We start from the raw sequence: 16,981 nt of genomic DNA on the forward strand, positions 1-16,981 counted from the left end.
CACAGTACATAGAACATGGAAATGCAATTATTTTAGTATATATAAACTGCTAAATACCTTTTCTCATCTGCAATATATAGCAGTCTTATGACTTATATCAGTGTCTGGTTAAAGCTTGTAAGAGGAGTTTTCATTTCACTCTGACTGTCCTATGAGGCTGTAGAACCCCTGACCCCCTGTTTGGACAGTGCTGATTGGCCCTGTGCTCATTACATGTAGCCTCCCAAAAAAAAAAAAAAAAAATCTCTAGCAATACACACCAAACTGAGCATGTGTAGAGTGTCCCCATTGGGCACTGTGGAAGAAGCGGAGGATCAAAGAAGACAGGATCAAACAGCTTTTTTTACACAATGCGGAGGTTTAACCCCTTGGGTTCCACAGTGAGTATAGCAAGCATGCTTTACTGCGTATACAGACTGATTTTACTGTTGTGGGTTTAGTAACACTTTAATTCAATGTGTGCTTAGCTAGAAGACTACCTTACTCTGTTTTGCATATTTTTTGATGAAACTAGCATTCTGCTGAGCCAGTATTGTTTGCAGTATCCTAATTCAGCCAGCAGTTGTGCTGCCTCCCTTCTCTTCATAGTCATATTCTCTAAGTAAGGTATTGCAAAAAAGTAAGGGCGATGTTCAAAGGCAGCACAGTGGCTAAGACCCCTTTCACACTGAGGCAGTTTTCAGGTTTTTAGCGCTAGAAATAGTGCCTGTAAAGCGCCTGAAACCTGCCTCCCATTCTCTGCAATAGGTACTTTTACACCCAGGCGGTGCGTGCGTGGGACGTTCGGAAGAGTCCTGCAAGCAGCATTTTTGGGGCGGGTTGGGAGCGCTGTATACAGCGCTTCCAAAATGCCCCTACCCATTGCAAAGAATGGGCAGTGCTTCCGAATCCGAAAAGCGTTTGGGAAGCGCCGCAACACAGGTGTTTTTAACCCCTTCTTTGGGGTTAAAAGCGCCCCACTAGCTGCCGAAACGCGGTCGCGGCCCCAGTGTGAAAGTGGTGTAAATCGTTAGCACTTCTCCCTAGCAGCAACTAGGGTCGCTGGTTTAAATCACAACCATGGCACTACCTACAAGGAGTTTGCAAGTTCTCAATGTGTGGGTTTCGTCACACATTCCAAAGACATGCTGGTAGGTTAATTGGCTGATGTCTAAATTAGACCTAGTATGTACAAATGTGAGTTAGGGACCTTAGACTGTAATCTCCTTGAGGGCAGGTACTAAGGTAATTGTATAATAAATATGTAAAGTGCTGCATAAATTGACAACGCTATAAAAGTACCTGTAATAACATTAAATAAATGTGGTAGGAGCTCCATTTACTGCTGTTGGATCAGTAAATGATGAATTCTCATTGGCTTCTGAGGGTTACTGTACTTAACGCACCAGTACAATAGTTTGTGCCTCTTTATTGAAGGCCATTTTATGATAATTGGGAGCAAGTAAAGCACCTTAGTCAGACAATAATACTTAATGCTGTTGTCTTTCATCTTGCAGGTGTATAAATTCCTATATGCCACTCGACTGCTGGATTATGGCTTGACATCCCTAGCCCTTCATTACTGCGAATGCATTGCCTATGCCCTCCTCTCCTCCGGCTCAGGATCTTCAGTGCTGATATCAGAGTTAATCAAGGTGACTCAGGCTCTTGCAGACATCCTTAGATATCCAAGCACCAGCAATCTGGCTCTGGAGATTATAGCCCTTATACTGTACAAGCAGAAAAGCTGATATGGCACTTTCCCTCTTCTTTATTTCTATTGCTGTCAATGGGAGTTAACTGTAGAAAACAGGCCATCTGCTCTTCTCCAAATATATAATAAAAGCCAAGCTCCTTTAAAGCTAAACATTATTTTGGAAGGAAACTGCCTGCACATTTTAAGCAGAAATTCTACCATTTCCCTGTTGACATAAAACTTCTGGGAATAAACATTAATCATTAATGACTTCTCTTCTCAAATGGCCTGCAGTAAAATGTGTTTAACGCTTCCAGCTGAAGAACCAGCATTTTCACTTTAGAATAGGAAATGATTGCTTCTGGTCTCCAGAGTGTGTTTCCCTTTATGTGTTCAAACTGCATGTACTGCATTCATAATGGCCATATATGCAATATACACTGGTAACTACAAAGGTATTAATCAGCTGTTATAGGTTCAGGTTGGTTTTACAACACCTTGTACCAGACACAGCAACTACAAGGAATTTGGTTCATCCAACACACTTTTATTGCGACAAAGAAGTTGAGTCTCCAGTTAATCCCCGTACAAGCTAGTTGGGTTGGAGCCAAGCTTGCATGCTGTGTGTCGTAAAGAAAATGATTCTGGACAGCTGCACTTCCAAAACTCCTCTTTATTGAAGCTCATGTGACAGGTGGTTAACAGATGGAACAGTGAACAAGGAGGTAGCGCGTTTTGCGCAAATATTAGCGCTTAGTCACCTGGTAATGACTAAGTGCTAATATATGTGTGAAACGCGTCTACCTCCTTGTCCCCTGTTCCATCTGTTAACCACCTGTCACATGAGGTTCAATCAAGAGGATTTGTGGAAATACAGCCGTTCGGAATCATTTGCTTTATGACACTTTTAATGCACCAAGAAATTTGTTTACTCAGAATAAATTACTAAATCCTTTGATTGAAAGAGAAGTATGGCTTTTTTTAAAAATAAACATACATACTGTCCTAAATGGCTGAAGCACCGATCCCGGCGCCTCTAAGACCTAGAGCTGAGTGATCAAACACCGCTGATCGCTCAGCTCTCGATCTTCAACCTGCAGAGAGCCGGTGACTGACAGTCCAGGGCTCACTGAAGCGCTGGGCTGTGGAGGGGGCGGGAGCAGTTGGCTCAGTCTCCCAGTGGTTCGCTGAGAGGCTGAGCCAACTGCAGGTCCAGGCATCTGGGTGGATCCCAACTGTAAAGTCAGGATCGATCCAGCGTCTGGACCAGCTGAGTGACATCAACTGACAGCGGACTTTAAACTGCTATCGGGTGAAAACAGGTCACAGGAGTGCAGATCGAAGTGCACTCCTGTTATCCATAGGAGAAGTATAGCTGAAATATATTTGGCCATACTTCTTCCTTAATGTTGACCCTGGATCTCTAAGGCTACCAAAACTCTCAAAAACACTCCAGCGCTAGATCCAGGGGTTTTTACTTTCACAGTGCTTCAATATGCAAGGACTCTTTGGGGTGTAGCCCTCCTCAAACTGGGAAATCTTCAATACACGGCAAAAAACACACAGGAGGGCACAAGCACCTCGTGCATTACCATTGACAAATTTATTTTTATGTCTACCAGTTTTAGATAGAAATAGCTTGTATCACCACAGAGTGGTACTGTGGATACAAAATTGGGTGCATATGCCACATCCTAAATTAATTGGGAATTGATAATAGAACATAGAACCTGGACTTTGTAGGCACACCAGTGCACAATTTAAAATAGAATATCTGAATATCAGCTCCTCCATCGTCGCTATGCGGTCAATACGTAGTGACCATTCTTTTAGTGAGGGAGACAATGTGGACCTCCAGTGCACTGGTATACAAAGCCTAGCAGCGTTTATCAGATCGATAAACGATTTAAAGTATCTTTTTTGGGGGATTTTTGAAAGAGGAAGGAGGTATTGTGCCAGTGAAAACTCCAATGGGAGCGAAGAGATGGCCGTCGTCACCTCATTTACCTTACGTCAATATGGCTGAATCAGTGGGCACATCCACTAGATATGGAGAAAAGTGCCTATGTCCGTTGTACAATGCCAGCAATGTTCCGGCACTGTCGGAAAGATCCTATAAAGCAACTCTGGGGCCTTTTATCATCTAGTTTTAAGCTTTTACCCATTTTTCTGTGTATTTACATTGAGGGAACCTTTGTGGATAAACAGATGAATTCGATCCCAGTTAGTATCCCCTATCTCCATCCCAATGCTGATTCCCAGAATGCATGATCTGAGCGCACAGATGCATACGGCTCCCCAAACATAGAGGCATATAGGGCTAAAATCACATAATTCTGGGGCGAGGAGCTTGAACACAGAGATTCGAACACCGTAGGAGCTTTCGCGTATATTACTCTTTTCGCTGGGACTCTAGAAAGTGTTTTAGTTGCCTATAGGACCAAGAGGGAAAGGACTTAGTGTTAGACAACGCAGCGAGATCCTGTAGCCACAGAAACTTGCTTCTGCGGAAAAAATGGTTTGACTGCATCTGTGCGTGTAGCCATTCCTTTAATATGTAGGTGTTCGCCAATCCCGGAGGGAAGTCTGGATTATCTTTAGTGGGGGTGATCGAGCATTCCATGGCCGACAGCGCATGGACTTTACATACCCTGTCAAATGCCTGGAGAGTTGCCCCAGTAAGGGGATGCGCATGGAGGTTAGGTGGCACGTGTTGTTTAGAGACCCAGGGTATCGAGGCCAGCTCAGATTCCGCAATCTGTCGCTCGAGATTTACCCAGCTTTTGCAGTGGATGTGCACTCTCCAATACACCACCCTAGTCATGTGGACTGCCCAGTAATATCGCTGTAGGTCAGGGAGACCAATACCGCCTTTACTGTGGTAGTACTAGGTTCGCCCATCTGATGCAAGATGATTTTATCCCCCACAGGAAAGATTTACACATCTTCCTGTAGGCCATAAAAAAGGAGGGCGGTAAGCGGAATGGAACTGTCTGCATTTTGTATAATAGGCGGGGTAAAACCTCCATCTTTAAGATAGAGGCCCGTCCAAACCAAGTTAGGGTGGGCACATCCCACTTAAGGTGATCCTGCTGTATAAATTTCAATTTGGATAAGAAATTTTTATCGTACAATGTTGCTAGCTTGCCAGGGAGTGGGATACCCGGATAGGTGATCGCCTCTGTTTCCCATTTGAATGGGAAATTCGTTTGACATTGCTGCACAAGATCGTTTGGTAGAAAAACATTTAGTGCAAATGATTTTGAGAGATTTTTAGATTCAAAATGCGATTAAATTGATCTAGGACAGGCATAAAGTTGGGTAGGGACATCAGTGGTGAAGAAAGAAAGAGCAGGATGTCATCCGCAAAGGCCGCAATCTTGTATTCCCTTTGATGAACCTCTGTGCCTTTTATATTCGGATTAGCCCATATGCACTGTAGTAGAGGTTCTAGTGTAAGGATATAAAGTAAAGGCGAAAGAGGGCACCCCTGCCTAGTGCCATCATGAATGGGGAAGGCATCCGATAGGTGGCCGTTGACTCGAACTCTAGCTTGTGATTTCACATAAAGGGAACCGATGAGAGCATGCATACAGCTCCCCAAACCAAGAGCTGTTAACGCTTCCATGTAGTCCCAGGCCACTCGATCAAACTCCTTCTCTACATCCATTGCCAGGAAAAATCCCTCCCGTTAGGTAGAGGTGAGCCAGTGATGTAAATTCAGGGCTTTAACGGTGTTGTCCCTAGCTTCCCTGCCACCTGATCCAAGCCTACCCAGGTGGGAACATGGTACGCTAGGCGGGTTGCCAGGATTTTAGAGAAAAGTTTGATGTCCACGTTTAGAAGTGAAATTGGCCACATTAGTGGGATCCTTATTTTCTTCTGCGATCACTAAAATATAAGCTTCCCGTAAGGTGTCTGAGGGGCAAGAGGTAGTAGCCAGCGTGTTAAAGGCTTTAAGGAAACGTGGCGCTAGAAGATCCACAAAACTTTTATAGTATTCTGCTGAGAATCCATCCGGTCCCGGGCTTTTGCCCGGTTTTGTGGCTTTCAGGGCTTCTGTCCATTCCTCAGAGGACAATGGGGCTTCTAACACAATCTGGTCACTTTCCGGCAGGGGACCAGGGCTATATTTGCTAAGAAAGTCCTGTATTAATTGGGAACGGGTCCCATCTGCCACAGGGCTCTAGTTTGCCCCCTTAAGATTGTAGAGTTCGCTATAGAAGTTGTTGAGCAATGTCTTCGTTTTTGGAGTAGATTGTCCCAGACGGGTCTGTGACATGGTGGACCGTGCAGGCAAGGGTGCGTTTTTGTGTGAATCTAGCAAAAAGTTTACCTGGCCTTTTGCCCTGCTCGTAGAACAATTTTTGTGACAGTATATGGCTTCTTCGCGCCTTTTTAAAAAGTTCCTCTACCAACAGGGCTCGCGTGTCCGCTAACTCTGCAGCTACTTGGATAGCCTGGGATCGTTTATGTTGGGCTTCCAGCTAGTTATATTTTAGAAAGAGATAGTATCAGTGCTTGATGTGCTTTCTTTTTCCTAGCTGCTATAGCAAGCAGGTGACACATTTACAAGCCTCCCATTGTGTTATGGGCAAAACCTCAGGTGTGTCATTATGACAAAAATAGTCGTTAAGGGCCTGTCTGATGGTTTCTATATCTCCAGGATCAGCAAGGGTGAAAGTATCCAATCTCCACGTCTTAGTGGACTCCACCTCCTGCGGGAATCGTAAAGTCAGCGTAATTGGTCTGTCTGATTGATAAAGAGATAATCCAGCCTCGAGTAGCAATTACGTGGTGACAAGAAAAATGTGTAATCCTTCTCTCGAAGGTTAAGAGTGCGCCATCTGTCAGATAACGTTAGGGAAGCTAATTGAAGCTTCACCTGATGTAGCGCAGAGAAGAAAAATGAGGAGGTGCCAATAGATGTATCTAACACAGCGGATCTAGAGCCATGTTAAAATCCCCCCCCAGGATTAACAGGCCTGCTTGAAAAGAAGTAAGTTTCAAAAGGGTCTCTTTCAGGAAGGTCACCCTCTTGGAATTGGGACAATAAACGTTTGCCAGAGTTACTGGTTTGTCTTTCCAGGTGCCCTTTAAAAAAAGAAATCTGCCCTCAGGGTCCAGCATTTGGTCAGTAAGATGGAAACCCCCTTTGTTTTGGAGTCAGCACAGGTCACGTGGTACGCCTTAGGGAAGCACCTATTAGCGAGGCGGGGGATAGATCCTTTCTTGAAATGGGTTTCCTGAAGAAAAATGCTATGCTTTTCTGGTACATTGAGGCCCTTAGCATTTAAGGAATACACTTTGAGTGATAGAGTAGCTGAAGAGTGCACTGTTGAAGACATGGGAAAGTAATGGTAGTGTGTGGAGAGTACTTGTAGGACGTAGACAGAGGGGGTTCACAGAGGGACCCAGCAAATCAGGAGCGACTAAGGGGTATAGGGATAGGAAAGAAACTTTTCAAAGGGGAACCTGCCTCTTTGAGGTGAGAAAGAGGTCTAACACCAAGGAAGATACCCATGTAGCTACCCCCAGAGGCTCCTAAATTGAAGCTTACCAACTATGGGACAAGTCTTTGTTAAAGATACCGGAGGGTTCGAGAGAGAGCCCACCCAGAATAGCCACCGGCTCTAACCGAAAACCTGAACCCCCCACACTGAATTTCCAAGATGTAAGTGAAGGCAACCCAAGGAACCACTATGGTTGGCACCATGCTGCACTTTCGGGCCTCCACCTCCAGGGCCACACCTAAGGAGCATACACCCAGTAAGCACGTGCCCCAGTACCCTATCCTACACCACTGGGTACACCCTGGACTCATATAGACAGAAGGGCCAGATCATCCCACCCAGGAAACAGATCCCACAGTTCATGATGTAGGTAAAATAAAAAGGGTCAGCCTTCAGGTTAGAGGCCCTCCATTGGCACAGTGTTACCTTACTTAAGATTCTGTAACAGGTAGAGGGATATACCCCCGAACCTCTGATATGGAACACATCTTGAACATTTTAAGTGTTTTTATCGAAACCGAGACCCCCCACCCCCAAGACTCCAAAGCCCAGACCGCATTGAGATCTGCGGGTCTGAAGTGTTGGAGGCTCCGGGTACAGGGTCCCACACTATGTATCGCTCCAATTTCTATTTCAGGAGATAAAACATCCGCCTTGTGTGTTACAGGTGTACAAGACAATGTTAACATTAATATCAATTCCAGATTACATTCGCCCTTGCTGTGACATTGGGCTGAAAACTTACGGGTTTCACCAAAATAAAGGGGGTAAAGAAAAAAACTAGCAAGAACCTCCAGGACCCCACTATGGGAAGAAAATGATAACTCTTAACAAGCATTATTGCTGCGATGTCCATCGTGAGCAGTATAAAGTGTCTGTTCCTGTAAGAGAATGGTGATATACTTATAACAGCCTGCGCTTTCGAGCACAGGTAACACCCCTGTATGTGAACTCACACAACAAAAGCCCAGCGGCCTACAGGTGTCTCAGAGGGCTGGGTGTGGGAGTACTCGCAGCTCCCAGGAGTGCCACTGTGTCTGCGGCCAGTGCATTTTTCCTTTTGGAGCACCATCAGCCTAGTATCTATAGCATCCAAAAGTTGAGCGTGCCTCCACTCATTGTGATCACAGATTCCTGCGGCAAGGAGACCTGTTTGCTCACTGGGTTCCCATATAATGTCAGGTCTCAGAATTCAGAATTACCTGAGTACCCATGCATATGAGGGTGTGAGTCACATGGCCATGTAGGGGATGTCAGACATATGGTCATCGCAACCCGGTATTTATGTTCTGACAGCTGTCCATGGGTTAAGGTTCAACAATAACCCCATGATTAGTGAAAACATTTAGAGGGCCCCAGGGCTTTAGGCCAAAACTTAAAGGTGACGTAAGTCATCTCACCCAACCGTTGGTTTCACAGCTAGCGATCCATTCTGCGCCAGACAGACGATGGCGAGACTCGTGGGCTCTCATCCGTCTCCATGAATCCTTGATGGGGAATTGGTTGATGTTCTACGACGCCTCTGTCTGTGTCTATGCGATCCTGGAGTGTCATCAGATTGTGTGAGGATCCCGGGATCTGGTTGCAGGAAAGCGCTGTACCAATCTGGAACCTCTGTCAATGGGATGTCCAGGGTGTCACAGAAAAGCTGCAAATCTGTTGTGGTTCTCAGCTGTGCCGTGCGATCGCCAGTAGTTGCTTGTAAACAGAAGGGGAATTTCCATCGAAAAGCGATGCGTCTTTCACGCAGAGTATACAGCAGGGGATGTAGATCTCTCCTGTGTTGCAGGGTGATTGCCAAAAGATCCTGGAATAACTGTATGCGTGCACCATCATGTTCCAAGCGGTCATGGTTGGGGGCTAGGCGTAGTATTTCTTCCTTCTGAGTAACGTTAACCAGACAGCACACCGCATCTCTGGGGGGATCAGTGTCTGTACCTCTTGGTCTGAGAGCTCTGTGGCACCTTTCCATCTTCACAGGGGAATCAGGTGGCCTCCCCAGCAGAGTATTACAGATGGCCTAGAGCACAGATTGTAGTTGGGGCCCTTCAACTGACTCCATTATGCTTCTTACCTGCAAGTTGCGCCTGTGTTCTCTGTTGTCCAGGTCTTCCATATGTCGGTGCATATCCATCAAGTGCTGGGCATGTATACTGGTGACTCTTTGAACTTGCTGGATGGCCATCCCATGCGTCATGGCTGTTGTTTCCACATTGACCAGCCGCGAGGCTACTGCTCTGATTTCTGTCTTCAGGTCAGAGATAGCTACAGATAGGGTGCTTTTAATGTTCATTGCAACCTGTTGGAGATAGGCTAAGCACAGTAGGGGAAAGGTGTGTGAAGCAGACGTACCCCCAGCAGAGGCAGAGGCACCCAGGGTGTCCATGGTGATGGCGTTACTCCCCGCACTTCGATCTGAGGCCTGAGATGCAGCCTGTGGATCACCCTGCTGCGTCCGGAACAGCGCCGGTATATTGTGGCTGAGTTGCGTGGATGGGTCCTGCTGGGACCGAGTGACTGACGAGCACTCCCAGTCATCGTCGAACACAGGTGGAAGGATTGTCCCGCTGATTAAAGGCAGTATAGGAGCTCTAGGTGGCGGAGCTCTCAGTTCAAGCTGCCATCCTCCCCCCAATCTTCACTTTTTGAGTTCAAGTGAAGCTGCATCTGATATTTTACATAAATTAGTAGAGCACATGTTGGCATAACCACATTACAATATCACGATGAACAGAAGTGCCTTTATCTTAACTAAAAAAAATACGGTTCCTAAGCAAAGAAACCCCATCATATAGTCTTTGGCGACCAGGAGCATTATGGACATTTCATTGTATTTAAGAGTTCAAAGAGTTCATTGTTTTCAGAGAGCAACTATGAGAGGAATGGCAGCACACAACGTAATAATATCATTGTAATTCTGTGGGTATAATTGAGAAAAAGGCGCCACTACTTAAAATACCGCCACGGCGCCTCTGGATAGATACAGAGTATGTGGAAGCTGCCACTTAAAAGGATAAAATATAAAAGCTGAATTTTAACTACTGGTCAATCTGGGATAATGACACAAAGTCAAAATAGCGGCGCTAAATGTTTGTGCACATGGAGTATTATATCCCCTAAAGTGACATGTGACTCACAATTTACAAATGCGAATATACCGTATTTATCGGCGTATAACACGCACCCCAAGTTTAGGAGGGAATTTTAAGGAAAAAAACTTTTAGGAGTAAAGTTTAAGGAAGAAAAACTTACATTAAAATGCCCATCAATGCAGCGTTATCGGTGTCCATCTGCAGCCTTGTCAGTGTCAGTGTCCGCTGCTCTGGAGGCTTTGAAAGGCTTACCTTAGTCACTTTTGCTGTCTTTTAACTTGTACCATGTGAGTTTAAATCTTGAAGGCTGTTTAGTGTTTTCATTAAAGCTTTGTTTACGGTATTACACTATTGGTACACTTTTTTATTCACATGTGCAGATTATATGAGACGCACGGTTGGAGTTCGGATGCTTGCTCTAAAACCCTATCCATGTGGTTTAAATGCGCTTTAGCCTAACATGAGAATGTAGGCATTGGAATTCGGTGAGTGCGTTTCTTTAGGGGAGTGGAATCACAGACACATTGGTGTGGTGAATGGATTAAGAGATCTTCACATCGACTATAGATCCTCTTCAATATTTTATGGACTTTATTTTTTATATTTTGGAAATTTTTTTATCTTTTTTTTTTTTTTTTTTGTAGCTTCACTAGCTACATCATATCACTTCACTTGTCACGGGGTGTTAAGTGGTATTTGTCAATTTAGTGCTTTAGCATTTATTATATTTTAGCACGTCAGTTATATTCTCATTTGTAAATTGTGAGTCACATGTCACTTTAGGGGATTTAATACTCCTTGTGCACAAACATTTAGCGTCGCTATTTTGACTTTGTGTCATTATCCCAGATTGACCAGTAGTTAAAATTCAGCTTTTATATGTGATAATATCATTGACCATAAAAATTGAGATTACAGGGCACTAGGGTATAGTATGATAGCATATCTTTTTTATTACGTTAATGCAGTCAGAGAAGGAAGATGGGGTCCAATAAAATAATATGCTTGGAGATGAGCAAAAAAATGCCATGTTCATATAAAAGTTTCATGTCTTTTGTCCCATGTCTAATACTTCTAGCTTGCAGACCGTTTGAAATACTCGGATCCTCAGATTCTGGAGCAGCCTGAACCAGAACAGAATCAGGAGACATTGTGGCTTGTCCAGCTTCGTGCTTTGCTCCTACAATTCCAGGTATTGATTTAAACTTACACACCAAATAATATATGTTAAAGTAAAACTTTAGTCTGAAAATTAAGTTCTTCCATCAGGGTTTTCCAAACTATGGCCCTCCAGCTGTTGCGGAACTATGCGTTTCATGATGCATTGTAAAACTCTGACATTCACAGACATGACTAGACATGATGGGAATTGTAGTTCCTGAACAACTGGAGGTTCATATTTTGGAGACCCCTTTTGCAGGTATGGATATGTAAAACATTAAAAATAAGTGCCTATACTGTTTAAAATACAGTAATACATTGGGGTTTATTTACTAAAGGCAAATCCACTGTGTATGCAAGTCCACTTGGAAGTGCAGTCGCTGTAGATCTGAGGGGAACGTGCAAAGAAAATAAAAAAACAGCATTTTTGCTTGCACATGATTGGATGATAGAGATCAGCATTTCAGGAAGAGCATTTCAGATCTTCCCCTCAGATCTACAGCGACTGCACTTCCAAGTGCACTTGCAGTGCACTTGTAGTACACAGTGGATTTGCCTTTAGTAAATCAACCCCATTGTCTCACCCTGCTCTGCACATGCTAAGTTGCTTTATATTTTTAGGCACTGTGCCAAACTTGTGCCAAAATCTGCTGACAGCCTCAAAATTTGCTGCTGCTCAGGGCTCTGGGCTTCAGCAAAATGGCAGCCTCTGGCAAGCAGAAACCGGAGCGATGCTGGAGGCAACACACTAATTTTGGTAGAATAATTATGTGGAATGTATATTTCTTGCTAAATAATATTATTTTAATCAAGGTGTTAGGGGTAAAGTTCCTTTTTAATTTGAGCTACAATTTTGTCATGTAGTATAAGTCTTATACTACGACTTTATTGCATATATCTTCTTATTTAAGCCAGTTTTTTCCATGTTTCCCCTACAGTGGAGTTTATGTCAAGTATTCTTCGACATGTGCACATTTACTACCAGTAAGCTCTAATTACATATCACTGTTCTCAAGACAGTTTCTTATATTTAAGGCAATAAATACTACTGTAGACAAAAAAGGGAATTTTGGGACTTTAAATGAGGCTATTGGCTTGTGGAGGTTTAATGATGTGTAGACATGTTTAATTAGCATGAATAAATGTTGGAATACATAACAATGATATATAACATGTAAATAAGTAATTTCATATATATACATACACATGGCATTAACATCATGGATAAATAGATATATACATATCAGCTTAGCAGTACATGACAATATTGAAAAAAGAGAGATGAATAAAACTATAAATTCATGTATATACACATGTCGTATAGATGGCATATCACAATGTGTTATAAATTGGGTATAAAATGTGTGAACATGATTAAGTAAAGATAGTAGATCTGACTAGTTTCCTATAGGCAAATATATGAATACATCCTATTTGCCCAATGCGTTTCGTGCAACACTCCCTCAGGGGCGGATGCTAAAGGATATCTACAAAAAACAGAATGTAATTAATCTAATATGACACTAAACATAACAGGAAAGGACTAGATTGCCAATCCTGAGTATTTACGTAAAATGGGGTACAATGGTATATGGTACATGTGGGGCCAGTGCTACTACTGTAGTGTTTGCAAGTGCCTGCTTTTTTCTTCAAATAATTTTTCTTCTTCAAGTGACCTTGTAGAGCAACCATTTGCAACCTGGGTTCCACTGAATCCTAGGGTTGCTCCAGGGGTTGCTAGGGGTTCCTTGACATGGGGCTAATTGATCTCCTGTCTGATGGTGCCTACATAGTTCTGGATCTAATGTCTTGGCAGAGCCAGCGGCATGACACTAATTATATTTTTACTGTCTGTAAGGGTACAATTTTTGATCACTACTGTAAGGGGAGAATTCTTCCCCCGACCCTGGTTGCTCTGACCCTGTGAGTCCTCTGTCACCTCTGACACCCTGGGTTCATGCATTTGTTTTACCTTCCTCTTCAAATGACAACAATAAGAAGGAAATACACAGAATTGATTAAATCAGAAAAATTAGATTTACAGGGAGAAAAATCAGCATCAAACTCGAGTTTACACTATAAAATGTTGTCTTACACAGAAACGTCACCTATAACTAGATAACAATCACTAATGAGATTCAAACATTCAACGGTGAATACTTTAATCCCTGTGCTCAACTGAGCGTATATAATATCTATGTGAACAGGCTACAGTAGAGCGAAGAAATTACTCTTATGAGTGTCAGACCCCTCTCTACTGCTCTCTCACATATAAATGCAGAACAGAAAAAAACAAATACAACTTTTAGCAAAAGAACTGTTTTGCAATTCAAGCTGCTCTTTCAGAGAGTTCTTGGTGAATTATAACTCTATGAGCTTTAATGAAATAAATTCCTGAAGTGGGGAGGGAGGTGAAAGTAGTCTTGTGTTGCTGTGTGGCAATCCTGTTGATCTTCAACTAGCTCTTTGATGTTTGATGGCATGCAAAGAAACTTTGAATGGTAAAGCAGAGTAACTAACCCAATAAGCTGAAAATAAACAGCCAACAATCTTCCTGGCTAAATTAAGCTGTACTTGGATTCACAGTGATTACTGACTAAAGATGTTATATTTTGTGAAACTACAAGCAACATCGAAACCATAGAAAGCAAATATGTCTGTATATAGTGTTTATGATGTTTAATCTAGATCCTTAATACTAAAGATGACGTGGAATACAGGAGACAATGATGTCTATAAACAGTGTCTATAAGACTGGGCTGTTGCCTGCTCGCCACACTGGAACAGAAGATGATGATGGTGATGATGATGGTTATAAGGATGATGATCTCTCAGGAATGTAGCTCAAGGGATGACTTCAAGCCTCCACTGCACTGCACCACGGTTCTCCCGAATCTGATACCAGTGCAGGATGGATGGAATCAGAGTGGCCTCCAGGCTGCTGCCGAACAACTAAAGAAAGCTGTCCGCAAGTGTCCCTCCAGATACCCACTGGATAATTCTGCAAAGCAGGCCGCGACTCAGCTGCAGCTCACACCACAACAGATTTCCTGCATACAGATCCATGCCGGGTCCCACTAGAGTGTGTCGGACCTCAATCCCTCCCTCTTATAGTCTCTCCCAGTGGTCTGCTCTTCCCCATCAGCCAGCTGAAAGTTGTAGTTCCACATCACTCAACCAGAGAGCGAATCCCATCTGTACAGACTACATGTCCCAAGATGCTTGGCTCTAGCTTGTCTCTGAGTAAGTAGGTAACAGGTCAGCATCAACTCAACATTAGAGGGAAACAGCTCCCCCTGCAGCAGTGCCATACAATGTCTCCTGATTGCAGGAATAAGTAGATATCCATCTCCTGGCTACACCTGAATCCTATTTCCAGGGTTCTTATGAGGTAAAAAGGTTGGGAAAGGCTGTTGTAGAGGAAACTAGGCTAAGGCTGTACTCACCTATTGCCTGGACAACAAAAATCTTGGTGCCAGTGTTGTTGTGACAAAGGAATTGGGGCCACTGCCATTGTGACAAAGGAATTGGCCCTGTTGGCAATGTAACAGAGAGATCTGCAGCGTTGCTTTGGTGACAGAAGGATCAGAGATATTGCCTTAAAAACAATGATATATCTTGTGAAACCGGGATAGGCTACCCTTATGCTGATATATCAAACGCTCATAACGGAATATTACATCCATATTGGCAAGCCACATCTTTGATGTAGGGGGAGACTGTGAAATCCAATGCTGCAAAGTATGCTTACAGGCTTGGAATAAAGCCATGGATACTGCCTCTCTAACATATACATCTTGTATTACATCATCAAGAATACCCAATATGCATGGTTTAGGGTCAAGAGGTATAGACAATTAAAAATTGCTGTTAATAGTGTGTATTACACTAGTCCAATTCCAGTGTAACTTCGGGCAGCTCCACAAAAGACGTATCTCATAGTCCCTACTACACTTTGCACACAATGGATCAGGATGTAGCCCAAGAGTAAACAACTTAAGTGGGGTGAGATGCACCCGCAATAGTAAATATAATTGTGACAGTCTTTGGGTTACATTCAAAGAGCAACTACGGACAGATTCCAAGGCCTCAGTCCAGTGGTCACCATAGATGGCACCTACATCCTTCTCCCATTTTTCCATAGCTGTATTAAGTATTTCACCAGCAGCATCACATATCATCTAGAAATGGACCCTTTAGTGGAGATAGAGTGCTGCATCAAGGTTAAAAGAGGGGTTGGGGATAATATACAAGAGGCCAAGGAGAGCTGAGCCTTAATAGTATGCTGCATTTGGAGATAAGAGAAATGCATGGTAGATGGCAAGCTATACCGGGATTGCATCTGGTCAAATGTAAGCAGCCTACCTTTTACAAAAATGTGGTGGAGATGAGTTATGCCCAGCACCCCTGGGGCACTGGTTCAGAACCCATGCTACAGGTAATGTTTAACTGCCCTATTAGATCGATCAGTGGGCTTAAATCACAATATTAAAACGTATGTAAACCCAAGAATATAAGTGCAATATATTGCAGTGTTCTAGTACTTAGATGTTGTGGCTTCATTTGTTTTACTTAAAGCTTTTTACATTTTTTTCCAATTATTAATTCTGCCAGTAGACTTTCTGGGGTGACCACGCTCACTCATTGTTCTGTATCAATGGAGGAGAAGTGTGGTCACCTTTGGATCCGCTCTAGCTTGGAACTACAAACACCCCCCTTTTCTTCTCATGTCTAAAACATAGGGGGCAAGTGTTCTGTAATTGACAGAAAAGAACTGGGAGGGCTGATAGCATTGAGATTTCAAGTGCTCAAGATGTTACAAGGGACCTGGATTGCTGGAAGTATCAACAGGTTTTTTTTTCTGTATTAAGAATTATCTAAGAACTGGTAAAAAGCAATATATTACATCTTTGTTCTTAGGTTTTAAATATACTTTAAGTAAAAAAAAAAAAAATAGATTGCGATAATAATTTGCATATAGACTACAATGAACAAGCAGTAAAAATCGCTAAATATAAGTGTGTGTGTGTGCTTTTTTTCAGTTTCCTCTCCTTGGAGGAGCTAACAATGCAAATTAGTAGCTTTCAGACTTGCAACACCTTGACATTTAACAGGGCAGTCTAGCTTTTGTTAAATTTGGCATTCTTGGTATTTCGGGTGGCACACTAAAAGGCTTATCTGTCAGTTCAGGGCTTGCGTAGGGAGTATATACACAGTGAGGATGGAAAGTATTCAGACCCCCTTAAATTTTTCACTCTTTGATATATTGCAGCAATTTGCTAAAATCATTTAAGTTCATTTTTTTCCTCATTAATGTACACACAGCACCCCATATTGACAGAAAAACACAGAATTGTTGACATTTTTGCAGATTTGTTAAAAAAGAAAAACTGAAATATCACATGGTCCTAAGTATTCAGACCCTTTGCTCAGTATTTAGTAGAAGCACCCTTTTGATCTAATACAGCCAGTCTTTTTGGGAAAGATGCAACACGTTTTTCACACCTGGATTTGGGGATCCTCTGCCATTCCTCCTTGCA

The 16,981-nt window shown here is 43.0% G+C and overlaps 1 protein-coding gene across 1 annotated transcript in view; it reads left to right on the top strand.

Moving 5' to 3' along the window:
* Positions 1–16,981, top strand: part of SEC16B (SEC16 homolog B, endoplasmic reticulum export factor) — a 367,224-nt gene that overhangs the window by 194,966 nt on the left and 155,277 nt on the right. The window contains exons 13-14 of the mRNA XM_073592046.1: positions 1,497–1,634; positions 11,359–11,472. Coding sequence (XP_073448147.1) covers positions 1,497–1,634; positions 11,359–11,472 — 252 coding nt within the window. The remainder of the gene's footprint in view (positions 1–1,496; positions 1,635–11,358; positions 11,473–16,981) is intronic.

Source organism: Aquarana catesbeiana, linkage group LG07 (genome assembly GCF_042186555.1).
Source record: "Aquarana catesbeiana isolate 2022-GZ linkage group LG07, ASM4218655v1, whole genome shotgun sequence".
Taxonomy (NCBI): Eukaryota; Metazoa; Chordata; class Amphibia; order Anura; family Ranidae; genus Aquarana; species Aquarana catesbeiana.